Below are 23,263 nucleotides of genomic sequence, written 5' to 3' on the forward strand. Positions count from 1 at the left end.
TTTCGTACAATCTCTTTTATTTTATTAAAATTGTTCACATTTTCACAGATTCTGCAAGTGGTTCACATACTTACACACACACACACACACACACACACACACACACACACACACACACACACACGCACACATATATATATATATATATATATATATATATATATATATATATATATATATATATATATATATATATATATATATATATATATATATATATATATATATATATATATATATGAGCAACGATATGATTAACTTTGCATATTTATTTTCTGTGATTTATCACATACAGGGCAGTGACAGAAATTAACTTTCCAATTAAGAGCTGATATTTGCTCTCTTAAATTGAATTCCAGGGACTTTTTTCTCCTAACCATATTAACTGTATGCATCATCTTAGAGGTGACATGAATGCATTTACACTGCAATTACAACTGCATAAATTATGTTATAAAAATTTCAATATAGAAACATTAAATGATATAAAAAAATTAAATCTTATTTTTAAATAAGCAGTTTATCTACTTAGAATTGCTCATTAAATAAATAATAATAATAAAAAAAAAAACTTTTGCTATATACCGATTGCAGAAGACTAATTTAAATGCGGTTGATGCCAAACTAATCAACTAAATTGGTTTAACAAAACATAATTGTATATTTTTGTGTTTTTCCTCTAACAAAAAACAATTTTTGAAAATCCACGGAAAACATGTTCTCATTATACGCTCACATTATCTGCAACAGGTTAAAAATGTACTGTAGCTAAAGTAACATCACAAAGAATCAGAGAATTAATTTCAGTGAGCAGAGTCTCGTGGTGCCAACACAAGGAGGCATAAAACTATTTTCCAGAACATTTTCGTTCACTGTTCCTTGCTGGTGGAATGATAATCCTAGCCCTATTCAGACAGCCGAATCCCTGATAATAATCAAGAAATGGCTGAAAACTCATCTCTCACATTTAACTGCATCCTGCTGTCATAAAAAAATAAAATAAATCTTCTATGCTTTCACTACTTCTTAGTTTGAAACATTGTATTGCTAAGACTTCTCGTGTTATTGCCTCAAGATGAATTGCTTGTTGTATTCCTCATTTGCTAGTCACTTTGGAAAAAGCATCTGCTAAATGAATAAAAGTCAATTTGTATTTTAAATTAAATTTACTTTTAAATCTACACCTGCTGTGGTGTTTCCTACTTGTCGTCGATTTTGTCACCACACGCCACTGACATGCAGGTCATGCCTTTTACATTCGTGTCCAGTTGGGATCAGAAACGATTGCTGTCAGGTCACACTCGGATTTAATTTCATCGGGTCTGTCTCGGGTCAGGTTTCTCTCTTTAAAATATTTATTGGGTTCAGGAAAGTGGGTTGGGTGCAGACCTTATGACCCTTTACAGAATAAATCACTATCCAGTTTCACTGCCTGTAAAACGACAGCATGAACATTCTGCATAATATATCCTTGTAATATATGTTCCATGGAAGGAAGTTTGGAACAACATTAGGTTGAGTATATGATGACAGTATGGTTATTTGCTTGATGAATTATTAATTTAAGCATGTATTAAGCAATTAAAAAGGCAGAAAAGAATCTGAGGGTTAAAGAAACAGAGGATGTGAGATGAATTCATTCCTCTTTCTGTTTTTCCCACCAACCACTTACTTAATGCATGAAGAAATGTGTTCCCACACCAAAACCACCCTCTCCCCTCCTCTCTTTTCCCAGCCCTGAATTTCTCATTCAGGAGTCTGCCATACTTTGTTAGCTCTGGGTGGATTCTGGCAGTGTGAGGATTATCCTTATATGAGAGTGCAGGGTAAAGATAGAGAGAGAATAGAGAGGTTAAGGATTTTAAAAGCTGCTTCTGATGTGCCTTGAGCAACGTCTCCAGTGGCTTTGACTTCTAATGCCAGAAAATTACCTTCAGAAACAGCCGACTCTACATCAAATAAAATATGCTCTAGATGAGAGCGGCAGCTCCCATGAAACCTCACTAGCTATTATATCAGAGTGTGTGTGTGTGGATCTGAATGTGCACTTCAGGAATGCATGTTCCATGTGAGAAATCACATGCTGTTCCAGAACCTCCGTTAGTTTAATCATAACAATGGGGTAATGGTACGGGGCAGAGGACATAAGCAATCTGATCTGAGGTCAGCACTCTGTTATATTCACTAGAGTGTTAACAGAGTACATTTTTTTTTTTTTTCTCACAAAAACATTCAAAGTCATACCAGCCATGAAATTATATTTCGTTCAGCATATTTTTACTCAAGGTTACACTTTATTTTGTTGGTCCACTTTAGACTTTCTACTAACTACAAGCAACTTTGTAACTACATGTAAGCTAACTCTCATTAGAATATTAGTAGACTGTTAGGTTAGGGTTATTAGAATAAGTTGACATGTTGCAAAGTTACTTATACTCAGTAGAATGTCTGTTGATGGAGCATCAAAATAAAGTGTTAGCAGATATTAAGCAGACAGTCTACTAATACTCTTAATGAAATTTAATTGGCATGTAGTTGCAAAGTTACTTATAGTTAGTAGAATGTATTAAGTGGACCATCGAAAGGAAGTGTTACTGAAAAAATTTAGTTAAACAATTTAACTAATGGTTTCGTTAATGCTTCATTTCGATGGTATAACTTGTTGCGGTCTGTCAGTTATATAATGTATGCCAATGGGAACTCCATCTATAGGAGTAAAAAAAAACATGCACAGACAAATCCAAATGAAACCCTGCGGCTCTTGACGACACATTGATGTCCTAAGACACAAAACGATCGGTTTGTGCGAGAAACCGAGCAGTATTTATGTCATTGAAGTATATGCGCGGAAGATCTCTTCCGGCATCAGAGCGCATTCAGGCCTCACTAACCAGATGCTGACTGCAGTTTGACATAGTGGTGTTTTAGAGGTAAAAAATGACATAAATTCCATTCGTTTTCTCACACAAACCGATCGTTTTTTGTCTTAGGACGTTATGTGTCTTCAAGAGCTGCAGGGTTTAATTTGGATTTGTCTGTGCATGTTTTTTTGACTCTTATAGATTGTGTTGCCATTGACATGCATTATACGACTGACAGACGGCAACGGTTGGAGTTAAAAATCATCATTTGTGTTCTACTGAAGAAACAAAGTCACCTACATCTTGGATGCGCTGGGGGTAGGCAGATAAACATCAAATTTTCATTTTTGGGTGAACTATCCCTTTAAAGGATTTGTTCACTTCAAAATGAAAATTGCCCCATGATTTACTCACCCTCAAGCCATCCTAAGTGTATATGACTTTCTTCTTTCAGACAAATACAATCTGAGTTATATTAATAATCACCCTAATGCTCCCAAGCTTTATAATGGCAGTGCACGGAAACCACCTGTTTGAAGAAAGTGCATCCATCAATCATAAACCTACCCCACATGGCTCTGGAGGGTTAATAAAGGCCTTCTGAAGTGAAGCGATGCATTTGTGAAAAATGTATAGTTAGAAAAATATCTATATTTAACAAGTTATAAAGTAAAATAAAATTAACGGTAATGCCTCTCACAGTACAAAACACTTACGCTACTTCCTACACCTTTGCGTCAGTTATGCTTTTTTCGTAAGTTGAATACGGAAGGCGGTCTGACATGTTAATATATGGATATTTTTCTTACACAAACGCACCGCTTCAGAAGGCCTTTATTAACCCCCCGGAGCCGCGTGGAGTGCGTTTATGATGGATGGATGCATTCTTTTGAGCTTCACACGGGTGGTTTCCATGCACTGCCATTATAAAGCAGTGTTAATATAACTCAGATTGTGTTCATCTGAAAGAAGAAAGTCGTTTACACCTAGGATGCCTTAAGGGTGAATAAATCATGGGGTCATTTTCAATTTTTAAACTGATCTAATCCTTTAACAAAACAATATAACTAATATTCTTTCGGTAACGCTTTATTTTGATAGTCCAACCCGAACCCTACCACCTTACCCTAACCTACTACACTAGTTGTAAAGTTACTTATAGTTATTATAATGTCTAAAGTGGACCATCAAAATAAAATAAAGTTGTTTTATCAGTTTTATTTAGTGTACATTTCCTGTTGTCTCTGTGTTCCTAAATGTATCATCATCTGATAGTTGTACATTTATATACAACATGTTCTCCCTTTAAATGGCTGTGGTGTAATAGTGTAGCTAAAGGGTTGCCTTGACTGTCAGTGTTCAGTAGTAGCTTGTAGCTTGGCAAAGTGCAGTTTCAAAGTATATTCCCCAACACTGGTTTTAAGAATGCCTCATGATCCAATTGCTGGAAATCTTATCAACCAACTGGAAAATAACATTTCATGTACTTGCTGTTTTATTTATTTATTTGGCTCTTGGCAAGTGTTAATTTTGGACCAGGAGTACAGCTGTTCTCACTGGTACCACACTCACTGTTTACACATGCATATGTGTTTGAAACGGCTGAGAAAAAAATTCTGCTTTACTTGCCAACAGTCTTTTGACATTATGTAAGACGTACTGTATTTCCTCTTATGTAAGACAATTCTCCTCACTGGTGCACGTGACGCTCTCAGCTGTCTAGGAAAACAGAGGGAAATAGATGGAAAGATGAATCTAGTTTTTTCAGACTGATGAGAATAGAGTATACTCTTAAAAATAAAGGTTCCCAAATAGGGTTTTTTCAGCAATGCCATAGAACAGTGGTTCTCAACCACATTCCTGGAGGCCCACCAGCACTGCACATTTTGCATGTCTCCTTTGTCTGACACACTCATTTTAGATCTTTGAGTCACTAATGAGCTGATAACCTTAATTAGGTGTGTTTGATTGAGGAGCAAAATGTGCAGTGTTGGTGGGCCTCCAGGAATGTAGTTGGGAAACATAGAAGAATAGAAGAACCATTTTTGGTTCCCCAAAGAACCTTTCAGAACAATGTATTGCAATGTGGAAACAGGAAACACATAATATGCACTATAAATCACTAAGGGTAGGTTTAGGGGTGGGGTGGGTAGTCGTTAAAAAAAAAAGAAAGAGTTTTGCTAAATGGAAATAAGACAAATGGTGTAAAAAGTCCACTCATTGCATTTAAATGAAAACACATTTTGATTGGTAACGTCATTATTTTTAGGACTTTTAAACGTAAATATAGGTTTTTACTAGGGTCAGGTTTTTTTTTGTTTTTGTTTTGAGGACAGTCTGCTTTTCTCAGTGTGACAAACATTTTAAAAATCTAAAAGAACTCTTCTCCATCATAAAGAACCTTTTGTGGAATGGAAATGTTCCATGGATGTTTAAGGTTCTTCTTGGAACCATCAATGCCAAAGAAGCTTTATTTTTATGAGTGTAGAGAATGAATCTGCCTGTATGGCAGTTTGATATATCGTTTACTCATGCTGTCCAGTCAACTTTTCCATGTCTCTCTGTCATACTCTCCATCTCCTAACTTGTTGGAGCTGTGGATTAGTGCAGTGGTTTTCAATCCTGATCCTGGGGACCAACCTCTCTGTATGATTTGTTTCCCTTCAGATCCTGATGCATCAAGCAAAACTGAACAACTGTTGTAATATATTTTAGAACATAATCAGGCCAAAATGAAGTTTGCCAGAAACTTGCCAGAAAGGTGTGTTACAGCTGGTAAACTTTGACATTTTTTTGGGAAATCTTTTTGCGTGACTTTTATAGCCACAATGAATAATTAACCTTGAAAATAAAATAAAAGGAAACAAGAACGTTCAAACTGTGAACTCTGTGTGCATTCTACAAAAAAGACTGTTTCACTCAGTATGTATTTTTTTAATAACATTAGAATGATTGATTATGTACATTTATTGACTTTTTTTTAATGCAAATTTCATTTAGAGTGCAGTGCACTTGCACAGAGAGCTCCGCCCATACACTCTTCTGATTGGTTGCGATATATTATTTCGTCATGTCTCGTAGTTGCGTCGTGTCTGGTGTGGACAGACAAATTGCTTGTCGCTTGAATCTTATTGCATCGCATCTGGTTAAGACACATTTTAGTCATGAGCAATTAGTAGAAGTAAAAGTTATAATTCTAACTGAATGCAACAGTAACTAAACTTTCATGTATAATATTGTAAAGCTGCTTTCTTTAAGGGTGTGTTCACACTTGGCAGGTTCAGTTTGATTAAAACAAACTCTGGTGTGATTGCTCTGTTAGTGCGGTTCATTAGAATAAACACTGCTATCCGAACCCTGGTGCACACTAAACAGACAGACTCTGTTGTGGTTCAAGTGAAATATGAACACAAACGACCAAAGACATCTAAGTGAACAAAAAATGCTTAGGTATCTTTAGGTTTGGTCTTAAAAATGACAGTGTGAACGCTAAGCGAACCAGGACTAAATGTATCGTTTTCTTTTTTGGTCTGGACCCAAAAAAGAACCAAGGGAATCGAACTACAAGTGTGAACTAACCCTAAAGCAATCTGTTGTATAAAGTGCTATATCAATAACATGATGTGACTTGACTTAACTGGAGTGCTGAATTGTGGAACTGTTTTCTTTTTGGTTTGAAGTAAATTAATTGCATGCTAAATAGTCCATTATGTAAACCGCTAGAAGAACACAGGCTGTTTTCATTCACTGTATTGCATTAGAAAGTCAAAGATTTTTAATATTAAAGCTGAACTTGGTAAGATTTGCGAAGCTCCCCCTACAGTTTCCTTCAGTGAATCACACTGTTGTAAATACTCCAAGCGCAGCTCTGGACTACAACGACTACAACGCTCACCGGAGCAGTAGTTTTGCAAATACAGTACAAGAAAGAGGTGGGTAATTTGCAAATGCAGTACGCTCGATGAAGGTGGGTCATTTTCGAAATTGTCTTATAAAGTCATAATATATACAATTATTTTGAATTACCGTAAAGCATTTTGTCACTCTCGCGTGAACGTGAACATGAGGCGAGATTGTGTCGGGTCGGCGCAGCTCAACTTGCAAGTGCTGTATTCTGGCATAGACGTGCCCGAGGGGGTTAGTGCTCGCCTCAAACACACCACAAGTCAATTAACCATCATAAGGACTTAGAAAACTTTTTATGAAGGTAAAAAAGTTACTTAGTTCTGCTTTAACTATTTTTCCCCAATTCTTGTGCCATGACTGTGGGGGTGAAAACATTTATGACATAGCCATGCACATTTACTAGACCAAATCATCTAGCGTTTAAAGGATTATTTCACTTTCAAATTAAAATTTCCTGAAAATGTACTTGCCCCACTGTCATCCAAGATGTTCATGTCTTTCTTTCTTCAGTTAAACAAATTGTTTTTGAAGAAAACATCCCAGTTTACCACCGGGTTGAAGGTTTAAAATGCAGTTTCAAAAGGGCTCTACACGATCCCAGCCAAAGAATAAGGGTCTCATCTAGCGAAACGATTGGCCATTTTCTGAAAAAAAAAAAATTCTACTTTTTAACCACAAATGTTCGTCTTGCACTAGCTCTCTTCTTCTTCTTCATCTTCGTCTTCTTCTTCTTCTTGTAGAATTCTGGCAGTATAGACGCTGCTAAGTGTATTACTGCCCTCCACAGGTTAAAGTTTGAACTAATTTTTATAAACTTGTTCTAGCATATAGTATAAGAATTAGTTCAAACTTTGACCTGTGAAGGGCAGTAATACACTTAGCAGCGTCTATACTGCCAGAATTCTACAAGAAGAAGAAGACGAAGATGAAGAAGAAAGATGGAGAAGGAAGACAAAGAAGGAAGATGACGATGAAGAACAAGAGAGCTAGTGCAAGACAAGCATTTGTGGTTAATAAGTATATAATTTTTTTTTTTTTTTTTTTTTTTTTTTTTTTATAAAACGACAGATCGTTTCATTAGATAAGACCCTTATTCCTCGTCTGGGGTCATGTAGAGCTCTTTGAAGCTGTATTGAAACTGCAATTTGGACCTTCCACTCGGTGAACCCCAGTGAAGTCGAAAGGACTGAAAACCACTTGTCTTGTGGCCAGTGCACATGCTCTGACAAGATGAACAGAAATGCTTATATGGAAATTGTTTAATCCACATCTCAATGGTTTTCTATATGAAGGCCAATCCACACCGCAATGACTGATGGCAATAGATAATTCATCAGGTTTGGTCGGATCATTTTGTTACCCCTGTTGGCATCTGTCGGCTCTCTTTTCGCCGATTGAATGTTAAATTGCCATTTGTCTGGGAATGTCTGAGAAGTGACATACTGTAATCTGTTGACTGTCAGCACTAGTCGGTGCAGTGTAAATTGGCCTTTGCATATTTTTATTTACAATATAAAGGCCAAAACAAAGATATATGTCTGCATTTATTCATTTTTAATACTTTTTTGAATATATTTAATAATATTAATATAATTCATCTCACATAATCTTAGTTGTCTAAAATTCAAGTTTAAATAAAGTGAAAAGATGGGATGTGTGGTTTATTATGTTGTGACTCTGGATGTTGTTATATAGCTGCATTTTCTTCACCAGCTGTAATGGCTTTCCAGCCTTATGTGGATAAAAGTCTACTTATGGAGCCAGGCAGAGAGAGTAATTAAAATGTGTGTGCGTGTTGATTCTGTACCCATGGGCCTGAGATTGTTTTCTGTGCAAAAAAGAAAGGAAGCTTAATTTTTGTAACAAACTTGGAAATGTACACATTCACAGACACAGATTCATTTGTTTGGTAGGAAGAAAACAGATGTATCTGAAAGGTCAGAATTTCCAACTTCTTACTTAGAAGAGTGCTGTGAATGCCAACTTGACTTCTAACTTGGAAACTTGGAAGACTTTGCCAAGATGCAGATGTATGATGTCACATGAACATGGAACAGCCAGGGAGATGTGCACAGTTCAAATAAAATGTACTTTTAAGCACATAAAATGCATCATAAAGTCAACATTTCCACATTACTTCATAATAAAACCAGTTCAGCTAAGACTGCTGCGTTAAACATTGTGCACCTAGACGAGCAGTGTTTTGATTTGCCTCATTTCTGCTGTTTATCTTTCATGACTGTTCAGCACTTTGTGTCCTTTACTTTATTCACTCCACCCACACACTAACACACACTCATTAACTTGCTACATGCCTAAATTACGTTCTTACAAAAGTATATCTGCTCTACAGTAGCTAAAATACACACATGCACACACACAACTATGCACAAACCAACTTTCCACCAGTGTTTGTCTCCGTAAATGAGACTATAATGAGCGCATTCTGTATGCACTGGGTGGTGACATACGTAGTTACTTTATAAAGCAGTGTGCTAACACCTTACAGTAAGGTTCCATTTGTTGTTATTATGGAGTACCATGAAAAGAAACGTATAAAGCATCTAATTTAATGATAATTTCAACAACCATTATCATCAAAAGTTGTATCTGTTAATATTAACTAACATTAGCAAAGATTAATAAATGCTGTAGCAAATATTTGCTCATTAATGCAACTAATGGGACCTTATTGTAAAGTGTTTTTTCTGTGCTTTTCTGAATCCGAACGGGTTAGTTTCATTTATATCTGACCCAGACAAATGTAATGACACTCGTATAATTAAATATTTATTGCTATACTTCCTTCCTATTTATAGGCTATCTGTGAACTCTACTGGTGTGTTGTCAGCAGTGTCGAAAGCTCACCTGATGAATTGAGCTGAATCTGGTCAGCCTAACATCTTTTCACAGAATTTATTTTAGTCGGTGGTGTGCAATAACTGGTGTGTAGTTTCCTCTTTATCCATTGTGTAATCTCCCTTAAGATGACATGTGAAGTCATTTCACAAGGCACTGTTATTGAATGAAACATATCCCAGAACATTTTGGTCAGAACATTTTAGTCACAAACCATATCCCTTCCCTTTTTGGAAAAACAGGATGCGAATGAAAGCATGTATATTTCTGGAGGAACAGCATTACACATAGAGGAATGTGTCCTATAACAGTTTCGGCATTCCATGCATTTGGTAGGGGAAGTGAAGTTGGGCTTTAATATCCTGTTCTGAAAGAAAATGTGAGGTAAATATTCTCAAAAGCATGATATTGATCTCTCCGTTCTTTTCCTGTGGTACTGCGTCAGTGGGTGGGAATGATGTCCATTTAGATAACTGACATCCATGAATGAATTGAAATACACTGTTCTCAACAGGTCTTTTTTAATTTCACCCTTGTTATGACTGGGTTATGTCCATGTGATTTAAACATTAATCTAAGTACCATAGATTAATATGGTTTTTATTTAATTTGGGACGCTAGAATGAGTCTTTCCAATCTTACTCATTTTTGTTTGCAATTCATCTTCCCAACCTAGAAATGATTTTACTTTCCCTTATCAGCTTTTCAAAATATTTAATTATTATGTGACAGTTATTCAATGGTGTGTATTAATTACAATCTCATTTATGTACTAGCTGTCTCCAACAAAACGTGAACTTTACAAATGTTGGCAAATCCAGCAGCTAGTTCTTCATTCTGAGTTGTGCTGCCTATGGACTTATTAAAAACCTGTGCACCCTGACTCATGGAAATATAGAGCCAGCCAGTTAGACTGGAAGTTGAATTTATATGTGCAGTATGTATCAGACAATCCATAAATTATATGTGGTGTGAAGTCTGAAACCAAGTCCTTGAGAATAGGATTGTTCCAGTTTTTTTGGATTGGAATGTTGGGATGTCCACCCAACCCCTTCAAAGAATGTAAATGTAATTTTTTATTAGGGTGATGCTGAAAGAAACATGAACACCATGCATTTTTGTTACATAATATGCAGTAATATGAAGTGAGCCAATTGCAGATTGATTTTCTGAGTTTCTGTGGCTCTTTCAAGACATTGATCTGGGGTGCATTTTCTGTACAACAAAATAACTCACTGTTTAACCCTTTCACGTGTAAGTTTAAAATATTCTAGCTCAGGGGTTCCTAAACACATTCCTGGAGCCTCCTCAACACTGCTTGTTTTCTATGTTTCCTTTATCACTTTATCCTTTACCTGATTCAGATCATCAGCTCATTAGTAGAGACTCCAAGACCTGAAATGGGTGTGTCAGCCAAAGGAGACATGCAAAATGTGCAGTGCTGGGGAGGCTCCAGGAATGTGTTTGGGATATATAAAAACCTTTAAAAATGGCACGTGAATTCATCAGTTTCTCCCGAAATACATGTAATTGGCCAGTGAACTGGGAGACTAATAGAGTAAACTTTATAGTTACTTAGGCCCATTATGTGTCTGATATGAATAAATGTTGGCAAATTATATTTGAATGGATTGTCATTGCTGCTTCCACTGATGTCTGACATCAGTGTGTATTTTACAAACTCTAAATGTATTGTTTTACAAGAGCTTATGTGTATTTAAAGGTGCCATCGAATTGAAAATTGAATTCACCTCGGCATAGTTGAATAACAAGAGTTCAGTACATGGAAAAGACATACAGTGAGTCTCAAACTCCATTGTTTCCTCCTTCTTATATAAATCTCATTTGTTTAAAAGACCTCCGAAGAACAGGCGAATCTCAACATAACACCGACTGTTACGTAACAGTCGGGGTGTACGCCCCAAATATTTGCATATGCCAGCCCATGTTCAAGGCATTAGACAAGGACAGCCAGTATTAACGTCTGGATCTGTGCACAGCTGAATCAACAGACTAGGTAAGCAAACAAGGACAACAGCGAAAAATGGCAGATGGAGCAATAATAACTGACATGATCCATGATAACATGATATTTTTAGTGATATTTGTAAATTGTCTTTCTAAATGTTTCGTAAGCATGTTGCTAATGTACTGTTAAATGTGGTTAAAGTTACCATCGTTTCTTACTGTATTCACGGAGACAAGAGCCGTCACTATTTTCATTTTTAAACACTTGCAGTCTGTATAATTCATAAACACAACTTCATTCTTTATAAATCTCTCCAACAGTGTGTAATGTTAGCTTTAGCCATGGAGCACTATCAAACTCATTCAGAATCAAATGTAAACATCCAAATAAATACCATACTTATGCTGTGTTCACACCAGACGCGACTTGCGCGAATAAATCGTGCTATTCGCGCGTAGTTGGACGCTTGAACATTTTGAGTTTACTCGCTTCATTCGCGCATGACATTCGCTTCATTCGCGCGTGAAAATCCCTTCACAACAGACGCGAATTCGCGTGAGAGGGGCTCTCCCGCTCCTTTATGTGTCCCAGACTCTCACACTGCTTTCTGCACACTTCCTCTGAATAAACACAATTGTCAGTGGGGAAATAATTGTAAATTACAGCGAATAAGCTCACTTGGTCGTCTTTAGTTGGCTTGTAGTCTTAATATGTATTTATATATATGTATATATATAGCTCAAATTGAGTAAAGACCGTTTTTTACAACTTATCAGATTGTCCGACCTCCTCACTCACTTTCTTTCAAACACGATCCTTTTTATTTCTGTTTCTATAAATGTATGAAGATGTACAGCGACGATGATTTTGTCCTCCATTGTTGTTTCGAATTTCTGCCTCAGCTCGCTACGTCACGTCACTACTAGAGCAAGCTCCTGATTGGTTAACGCGGCGCGGAAATTCGCCAAAGTTCAGATTTTTCAACTTGCGCGATTCGCGTCATTCGCGCGAATCGCTCAATTCGCACCGCGTCATTCGCGCGAATCGCGTCATTCGCGCCGCAGGATGTCAATTCGCGTCTTTGCATTGACTTAACATGTAAATCACTCGCGCTTACCGCTTCATTCGCGTCCGGTGTGAACGCACCATTACGCGATTAGACATGCTGCATGATGAACACTTTGTAAAGATCCATTTTGAGGGTTATATTAGCTGTGTGAACTTTGTTTATGCAATGATAGAGTAGAGAGCTCGGGAGGGGGCGGAGCGCGCAACAATTAAAGGGGCCGCAGCCTAAATCGGCGCATTTCTAATTATGCCTCAAAATAGGCAGTTAAAAAAAATTAGCGCGTCCGTCTTTGGCTCAGCGCCAGTCAAAGAGCGAAAGCACAGTTTGAATCTGATAGTTGTGATGTCACTGAACATTCTAAATCCCGTTTGTGGGACCGTACCGCTCAAAAGGTTAACCCCCGTAGTAATAATCATTTGAATTACCTAGGCTAGTCACTGTTTTCTGAAACCGTTGTTTGAAGTTGAGCCATATTGGTTCAGAAGTTTAAAACTGTCATTAATGATGTTGTGCAGGTGCTGAAGTTATAACTTTGGACCAACATTATATCAAGTGTCTTTTACTTCTAATATTCAAAGTAATCATTTTTATTATAATGACTAATTGTGTACATACATGTATTGTACTTATATTTAAAAATGTCTGCATGTAATTACAGCTATAATTACGTAGTTGACCCTTCCTTTACACCTTAACCCACCCTTAAACCTACCCAAACCACTAAATCTGTCACTAACCTTACCCGTATCCCACCTCTGTAGCAGCAAAAGTGTTTTGTAATACAGCATGAAGACAATTAGTGCATTTGTGCCTAACAATTCATTTTTTGACGTATGACATTTAAATTATGTAAGGTTGTACAACTAGATCTCTTTTATTGAATCCAAAAGGTTTTAATTATATTTTGCTACATATAAAAGTATTTTAAAGATTTTGAAGTGTCAAAAGGTCATTCAGTTTAACCGTCCAAAGGCCAATACAGCCATTTCATTTGTGAAATTTCCTATAACATCATCTATCAACATAGTACAAAGTGGTATTAAAATTCTGTGTAGAAGTCCATGCTTTGTTATGAGAAAGAATGTCCAGAAAAATTAATTTCATTGATGTTGTAACATTTCGGAGTAACCAATATAAAGGGAACATTTTGGATCAAGTCATGCGGTCAATATCATGTGACAGGATAGGACATCTTTCAGACGCCTGCAAAGGACCACATGGTCATGAAGCAAAGTAACTAAGCCTCTCTTAACTATTTGGAAAATTCATGTCTTCACTTGCTCATACACATGTCCTGAAACATCAGGTCATTCGGTACAGCCGCTATAAAACATGGAAAATGTTGTAATATTTTAATGTTTGATTATCCTTTTGCTGACTAGCTAGCAAGCTAATTAGCTATCTAGACATCAGCCTGTTAGCATTGTTTGAAAATATTGTCATTCGGTATAACCAAAAGTGTCATTCATTATACTTTCATTATGTTTTTTACACTTTTAAAAACCTTATTCATCAATGACCCATTTAGTAGTTCAAGATATCTAATATAAAGTGTGAACTGCTAATGAGTCAAGAATTAATTTCAGATTATTATTACTAATTTACAGCAGAAAGCTGTTTATTTGGAGAAATTTGCATGAAGAAAAAACAAGGAATTCCCATTGTATGAGATGTATATGTACTCAGCTAGAGATGGACTCTGAGATTTTGGGAGAAACTGAATCATTGAACTATGCTGGTAACGCTGTAACTTGTGAAATGCCCGACACAACAACATTGGCTCAACCAATGGTATAAATTTGGTGGAAGGGCATTCTGTTTGCTCAAGCAGTGCAGATGTGTCAAGCTAGTGAAAGCAGTGTGTTATTCTGAGATTGGGTTAGTTAGTCTGTGGTTTCATTAGCATATTTATATGAAACCTATTCATAGGAGCTTTACGCTATATTACTCGACAGCATCAAGAAGCTGTTTCAGTCTCGCACAGAGAAGCAGAGGAGTGTGAGGAGACCCTGAGGGAACGAGCCTCTGTGTGTGTGAGAGTGTGCGTGTCATGCTGGCAGGTCTTCTACACATACTGCGCCAGACCCTGCAGCATGGTATGGTAGCATGCACAATTTCTCTCATTAATTTGTTGTTTACAGAGGGAGACATGCTAACTCAAACAGCACTGCTTTGAGTTCTGTCCCCTGTTTATTTGATTGACACAATCTCCTCCTGTTGTAACCTTTCTGGCTGATTGCTTATTAGTGCTACTATCACTGTCATTATTGTTCATACTTAGGCTTCAGCATTACACAAACCTCCAACCCAAAGAATTAAACATTGACAGACATGTGGGTCATTTACATTTATGCATTTGGTTGACATTTTTATCCAAAGCACCTTGCATTGCATTAATTAAATTATGAATGAATGAATGAATTAAAATATGCATTCATATATTTGAGAATACATTAAAATCTATTTTGCAGTTCATACAGAAAGTGATTTGTAATACACCTCTTCTATGATTGTGTTTTTAATTTCTGACCTGAAAATTATTTATTTATGTTATTATTTATTTATTTTTGTGGCATAAATGTAAAAAATGCCAGGGTGATTAAAACTGTTCTGGTATCAAAATGGATAAAAAAGAATTAAATTCTTGAAAATTACACTTTTTTTTTTTTTTTTTTTTTTTATTAATGCTTAAAGGTTTTCACACTGCTTGAATGCTTAAATATTTTGAAAAATGTTTGTATGCTAAATCTTGCTTAATCTTGTGCACCCAACCTGCAGAAAATAGAGAAGAATTAAGAGAAGCCTCCTGTACACCCTCAAGGCCAACAAGTCTCTTATGCCAAATTTACACTGCAAAGGTGGTACAGAAGTGCTTCTTAAGTGGCAATTAGATGTCTTTACACAGACTGTTTAATGCTGCTCAGGTGGCATAAATGCATTTACACTACAATTTTAACTGCATATTGTTATACTAGGGGCTAATGTTGTCAAAAGTACCGACTACAATACCATGTCTGTACTGAAATATTAAAAATATGACGCTTTGAGCGCTGTTAAGCGGATTCATAAACACCTGATTGGCCTTTGTGTTCACACACTAAGCATGGTTGACTGTCCACTGATAGACAGCTGCTTTCAAAAGCTCTTGTGTGTATCTGTGTAAGCGCTCGGTGAAGAGCGTCATTGATGACTATTATTTTGAAGCGTTGATCATTGTAGCCAATCAGACATATCTGATGAGCGCGTGAACACAAAGGCCAATCAGAGGTGTTTATGAATCGGCTCAAAGCGTCATATTTTTATAATTTCAATACCAGCTTGGTATCACGGTCGGTACTTTTGACAACACTACTAGGGGCTGAGATGGGTCAGAGCAGGCATAATTTATTCTGATTTTTATGCTGCATTGCATCTTTGTACAGAATTTTGAGCATGCACAGAGCAGCCTTAATTCAGCTGTGTAAAGATGGCTTTAAAAATATTAGATTATTAGACCTTTTTATAATAAGGTAATTTCTTGTTGTATAATGTCATGTAGTGGGTATTTAAAAAAAAAAACAAAAAAAAAAACAACTTTTCACCTTGAAAATTATATGCAGATGGCACACAGCTCTATCTCTCACTTGCACCAGATGTCCACAAATCAGTTTGCACCTCATATTTGCATTTGTTAAATCAGGCCTTGACTACTGTAACAGAACTTTGGCTGACTTACCAAAAAGCTCTATCAAATACTTTAGAATGCAGCTGCAACAATGTTGACACATACTAAGGAATCATATCACTCCAGCACTTAAATGACCTCACACTACTTCTGCATAACTAGGCAATAATATTACTAAATATAATCCTGCTAGATCACTCAGGTCATCTAACAGCAGCTTGCTTGTATCGAAAGCATGGTTAAAAAGTGGGAAGTCGGCACTGCGGTTAGGCCTACAGTTTGGCTAAATTACTAATTAAGAGTATTTGGCATGGTTATGGGTATGACAATGCTGATATGTTTGGTCTTGGTGGAATAGATCTGCTGCACTGCTGCTGCTGCTGTTGATTATTGATTATCATCTGTGTCCTGTAGATAATGATGTGATTACAAGCAGGTGAGTTAAAGGACCTATTAGCCTGCCCATCAGAGTTTCATGCCAGAACTTTGTATTACTTGGCAAAAGAATTGTTCATTGTGATTTTAGTATTAATGAATTAAAATATTAAGGAGGACCTATTATGCTTGCTTTAGTGGGTAATTTTGCAGTTTGAGCATGAAAAAAAGTTGCAAAGCATAAAGTCACTTCATAGAATGTGATTCTCTATATCAGTGTGCAGTTTCTGAACTCCCAGAAACTCCTTGATTGTGTTGAGTTTTCTTTTGGGAACGTACGCGTCACAATATTCCTCATTTAAATAATTCCCCTTCAAAGCATACGCAAAAAAAAAAAACGCTGCCTGATTAAGTTACGTTAGTAGTTTGTTGAAACTCATGGTTAAGGGATGCGGTTGACCAATCACATCACACAGGTCCAGTTGACCAATCAGAGCGCACTGCACTTTTCATAAAGAGATTCTTCATAGAGACTGGAACTAAACAGACTGGGAAAAGAGGTGCTGAAACAATGTAAAATATGTGAAAATAATATTTTCAAGCATAAAAAACTATTCTAGTAGACCCCAAAAACAAAAAAAGACTTTGAAAAAGAGGGTTTAGGCACTCTGCATTACATTATTCCTATCAACACCCCATAACTGGTGTAAAATCACTGTTATGCATAACTTCTCGTTACTTATCACTGTGTCAAGACATGGTCACACTAGACTTTGAGCACACCAAATTTCAACAGTTGTGATATGACGTCACACTCTGCGGCATCTTTTTATAAACATACATTCAGCATATAACAAGTAATAATAAAACCAGAGAGTAAAAATAAACATTCTGCTCCACTCACTACACAAAATAAGCATACTTTTAATTGGGCCAAGAGGTCACGCCGTGACTTATTGATCTTCTATTAGTCACACATATTCACATGATACAACATGATGTCAAGAGTTCACCAAACTTGAACAAATGCGAAACTTCTTCACATGAGCTTGCATTTACTGTCTGCTGCATTTGTTTGCGTATGAATGGAAGTCGATGGGATATAAAGTGTAGTGCGACTGCCCCTTTATGCATTTATTCTGATATGTTGTCTTTTTCTCTTGCAGTGGTCCTCCAGGCATGTGCTCTGGTTCTCTACCCGATCAAATTCATCGATGGCAAAGTCTTGCAAACGTATCACGAGTTCAACTGGGGCTACGGGTTGGGCTGGGGCGCCACCATCTTCATGCTGGGAGGAGGAATCCTATTATGCCTTAGAACAGACATGTATGAAGATGCCATGTACTAAGGGCTCCAATACATGATCATGCTCACTTAGTAGACTCAAACACTATACCTGTCAAAGCAAGTAACCAATATCTATTACATCAAGAACAGGATACCCACATGCAGCACACTCACAACACATACAAACATAGGCTACGTTCAAACTCCCTTTTATGAGAATTCATAAGTATTGAGTGAGAATTGTAACTGAAACTGACTGAAAATGTATGATTTGTAGGTAAAACATCATGAATGTCCCCCTCCCTAACCCTAACCCTCAGGGGGGAAGAGACCATACAAATTCATATGAATTTGCAACCAAATATTTCTCATGGGACTGTGTTGGCTGCTTCCCAATACACATGCTATGCGTTGTTTGCGTTTGTGCACTCTTTAAAATAAAGGTTCTTTATTGGCATCTATAGTTCCATGAAGAAAGTTTAACATCCATGGAACCTTTCATTCCACAAAAGGATCTTTATAGTTGAAAAGGGTTCTTTAGGTTATTAAAGTAAAAGTATTCACACTAAGAAAAAACAAACAAATGGTTCTTTTAAGAACTGTTCACTGAAAGGTTCTTTGGGAAACCAGAAATTGTTCTGCTATATGGCATCACTTTTGGAACATTTATTTTTAAGAGTGCTAAATTCTTTTTTCTACTTAACATTTAGGTTTATGCATTGAAAAACAGCTATTGCTGCTTCAACCTTGACGGTTTTCTACAACTGAACTCTCATATGAGAGTCATCACAAATGCCTCTGTTTCCATTGTTCGCTGATAAACTTTGAAAATCTAGAAAAATGGTTGTTCTATGGTATCGCTTTGAAACCCCCCTTTTGAAACCCATATTTTTAAGAGTGTTGGTACTAATTTTATACAATTTTCAATGCACTGTGATTTGGGACATTCTCATTTAGGACACAGTATGCGAATTGGAATGCAGCCATATACACACGATCTAGCATATTATACACACACTCTAAGACATTACTCTGTTACTCATGTACAGAGTGTGAAGGCCTAAATGAGCACGATGGGTTGTTGTTACAAGCTTCAGAACGGATGAAGTATGAAGAGCAACTGTGTGAACTGGACTGCAAGAATTCAGAGTGTTGAAATTAAATGTCCTGATGGATGTTTAAAGAGATGGGTTTGTGCCATACCCACTTGGTTTGGCCCTTTTAACCATTTCAGCAGCATATCCCATTCCCATCCTTCTTAAGGAAGGAAAGGTAATGGAGCAAGTTCTCGAGGGATTGTTTTCTTTATGAAAAAGTATCCAGTATATATAGTTGCTTTTACCATTTTGTATATTTCTTGTGTTGCGCTATATGATAGAGAACATATCATCTTGTTAATGTGTTTATAGTATTAAGATGTTTGGATTTGAAGGATATATATTTTATGTCATGTTGTTTAATATTTGCTGTTTTTGAAATACTAACTAGATTTTGGAGAGAAGACCTTTACTCGGGCTTTGCAGCTCAAACATATCAGTTTCCTTTCTCCGTTTTAAAATAGAACAATAAAACATACTGTTGAAAAAGCAGACTCGGCTTGTAATTGATTCCTATTGTGTAATGGTTCAATGCACTACTCTAAGCATAAAATACAGCACTAAGAAATGTTGATTTATTAGATTAACTTTTTAATTGTCTGTATTGAATGAAATGTGAGCATATTTAGTATCAACATTTACTTTCACACAAATTGGTTAAATTTAACATGATTACAGCTATCCAAAATAAATCAATGACAAGTTACTTTTTGTAATATTTTCGATAGTTTAACAGCAGAATAGAAGTCTAAGCTCACAAATATAGACAAAATGTTCTTGAGTCCAGTTTCGGATTCAGATCATCTCTGGGTAAATTACATAAATGTGAATTTGTGAAAACAGTGACGTCATGCGCATTCAAGTTCAGTCTATAGACACATAGTGTTTCTTTACAAAGTGACATCGCCAACTACTGGCCTGGCAGCAGAATACAGTGGGGTTTTCCGTTTTTAGTACATCGTTGTCATGTAAATGTATATACTCTAAGAATTTTATTCAAATGGCCTTGTCAATATATATGAAAGGCTACTTTCTGCCTCTTTTAAGTTCGTAGTTATGTAGTTAGTTATCTTAGTACGTTTCAGTGTTTGATTCTGAGGACATTTTGTTACTTTTGTACTGTAAACTATATGGTAGAGTTTTGGTTTGCCTCTTAAAGCCGGTTTGAGTGGTTACCAATGTATTTTAGTATTTAGTACACACATAAATACAAGCTTAAGAATACACAAACCTGTCCTGGAGTTCCCCCATCACTGCACATTCTGTATGTCTCCCTCATTGGACACAGTCACACCCAATTCAAGTCATGCAGTCTCTACTAATGAGCTGATGACATGAATCAAGCGTGTCAGATGAGGGAGACACACTAAATGTGCAGTGGTGGGTGGTCCCCAGGACAGGTTTGGGAAGCAGTGCTCTAGAAGGTCAGGCTGTCACTTCCCCCACCACTGGTTCCCACATCCTGGAATAGCCACTGTTAAAGGAATGTAACACTCCAAATATAAAAGGGCCATTTATGTAGCAGGTGTTGGGGCGAGGATGTGGTTAGCCTGAAGTAAAAAACTTACACTATTTTCTTCTTAATTTTTCTTCCCTTTCTTTGTGAGAAAAGATGAAACATTATCTTACCTGAACAACTTTATAAAGTACAGAAAGTGAAAAACTGACATCCAGTTACAAGTGAGATCCAAAAATAGGTACATAAAGGCTGGAGCTGTAATGAGCTCCACAGGATGAGCTGTCAGAATATAGATAGTGCTTCCTCAGGCCTTCTAATAGCATCCTATTGTAGTGGACAAAAGAAGCACAAACAGTGGAATGAAACAACTGCATATTAATCATTTGCTCGCTGCATAATTATGAAAGCTTCCCCTCGTATGAACCCAGCAGCCCTACTGCCTCTAAACCGCAGAACACTGCAGCTGGATCAAAATGATTATATATTAAAATTAGTGCTGTCAAATCGATTAATTGCCTCTAATATAAAAGTTTATAAATATATAATGTGTGTATATATACATATTAAATGTTGCACATAATATATACACACATACAATGGAAATGTTCATTATGGGAATGTTACTTTAGAATGTTCCCTGAACGTTCTGAAACAAGTAGTAACGTTTAGACGAATGTCTAGCTAAAACGTCAAAAAAAAAAAACGTGTCAAAATTGCTCCATGAACGATGTATAAACAATTTATGCTTAAGTTTTGAGAACATTATTAAAGATCAGATAACTCTGAATGAGCATTCTATTAATGTTAAAAAGTTGGGACACTGTACAAATTGTGAATAAAAAAAGGAATGCAATAATTTACAAATCTCATAAACTTATATTTTATTCACAATAGAATATAGATAACATATCAAATGTTGAAAGTGAGACATTTTCAAATGTCATGCCAAATATTGGCTCATTTTGGATTTCATGAGAGCTACACATTCCAAAAAAGTTGGGACAGGTAGCAATAAGAGGCCGGAAAAGTTAAATGTACATATAAGGAACAGCTGGACGACCGATTTGCAACGTATTAGGCCAATTAGCAACATGATTGGGTATAAAAAGAGCCTCTCAGAGTGGCAGTGTCTCTTAGAAGTCAAGATGGGAAGAGGATCACCGATTCCCCCAATGCTGCAACGAAAAATAGTGGAGCAATATCAGAAAGGAGTTTCTCAGAGAAAAATTGCGAACAGTATGAAGTTATCATCATCTATAGTGCATAATATTATCCAAAGATTCAGAGAATCTGGAACAATCTCTATGAGTAAGGGTCAAGGCCGGAAAACCATACTGGATGCCAGTGATCTTCGGGCCCTTAGACGGCACTGCATCACATACAGGAATGCTACTGTAATGGAAATCACAACATGGGCTCAGGAATACTTCCAGAAAACATTGTCGGTGAACACAATCCACTGTGCCATTCGCCGTTGCTGGCTAAAACTCTATAGGTCAAAAAAGAAGCCATATCTAAACATAATCCAGAAGCGCAGGCGTTTTCTCTGGGTCAGGCTCATTTAAAATGGACTGTGGCAAAGTGGAAAACTGTTCTGTGGTCAGACGAATCAAAATTTGAAGTTCTTTTTGGAAAACTGGGGCGCCATGTCATCCAAACTAAAGAGGACAAGGACAAGTTGTTACACTCTAAAAAATGCTGGGTTAAAAACAAACCCAATTTGGGTTATTTTGGCAACCCAGCGCTGGGTCAAAAAGGGACGAACCCAGCGCTGGGTTGTTTTGACCCAGCAAGTTGGGTTAAATATTTAACCCAGCATGCTGGGTTGTTTTTTGTAACCTGAATTTTGGTGTAAAATGACTACATTACAGTATTTTAATTAACCCAAATGGGTTTTTAATTAAACCCAGTAATCTTAGACATTATAAAATCACTTGTAAACACAGAATGACTATCAAAAGGTAAAAATGTATTAAAAACAAGGACATGGGCAAACATGGTCAAAAGTAACAACATGCATGTGAGATGAAAATCAGAAAAGAATTGCAAAATCAACAGCCACAGTTTGTACAGGTAAATTAAATTGTTTTTCACATTTCATTGAACACTGATGAATAAAACTGGCATTTAAGACCAAATAAGACTTTTTTTTTTGCATTATATCCACTGGCAACGAAAACACTACACAAATTATTTGTGAAAATTATGTGAAAGAATGTGAGTTTGAATGAGAGTGTGAACTTCTCCACTAAACAACAATGAACAAGCATTGAACATTTGTCAGATTATATGCTAAAAGTTCGTTGAGTCCATGAATACATACAGAACACGCATCACGGCCAATTTTCATTACCTCCTTAGGATAACTGATGTCGAGTCATAAAGCAGCTCCATCAGCACAGCAAAGGCATGCAACATCCTTTAAATTGTCCAGGACAATCTTCTCCTTAAAAAGCATGGTCACATGTGATCTTCGTTGGAGAAGGTTATTCTCTTTTTTGACCAGTATTCATCCTTGTCACCACCTGTTGATCACTGATTAAAAAGAGGAAAAAGAAAATTACTAGGGAACACAAAACAAATTCCTGAAACATTTGATGATTAAAACTGAATAATTTTCAGACAGGTGCATCCACATCATTGTGAAGTGACTCAAGAGCAGCTCAGGAGATGAAGTTCAAGTGGATTGTCCTCATACAGTGAGACTGCAGATGGAT

The 23,263-nt window shown here is 36.6% G+C and overlaps 1 protein-coding gene across 1 annotated transcript in view; it reads left to right on the top strand.

The window, feature by feature from the left end:
* LOC137034484 (transmembrane protein 47-like) overlaps positions 1 to 19,579 on the top strand; it is a 34,942-nt gene extending 15,363 nt beyond the window's left edge. The window contains exon 3 of the mRNA XM_067407439.1: positions 17,870 to 19,579. Coding sequence (XP_067263540.1) covers positions 17,870 to 18,051 — 182 coding nt within the window. The 3' untranslated portion in view covers positions 18,052 to 19,579. The remainder of the gene's footprint in view (positions 1 to 17,869) is intronic.
* The last annotated feature ends 3,684 nt before the right edge of the window (positions 19,580 to 23,263 follow it).

Source organism: Chanodichthys erythropterus, chromosome 13, assembly GCF_024489055.1.
Source record: "Chanodichthys erythropterus isolate Z2021 chromosome 13, ASM2448905v1, whole genome shotgun sequence".
Lineage (NCBI taxonomy): Eukaryota > Metazoa > Chordata > Actinopteri > Cypriniformes > Xenocyprididae > Chanodichthys > Chanodichthys erythropterus.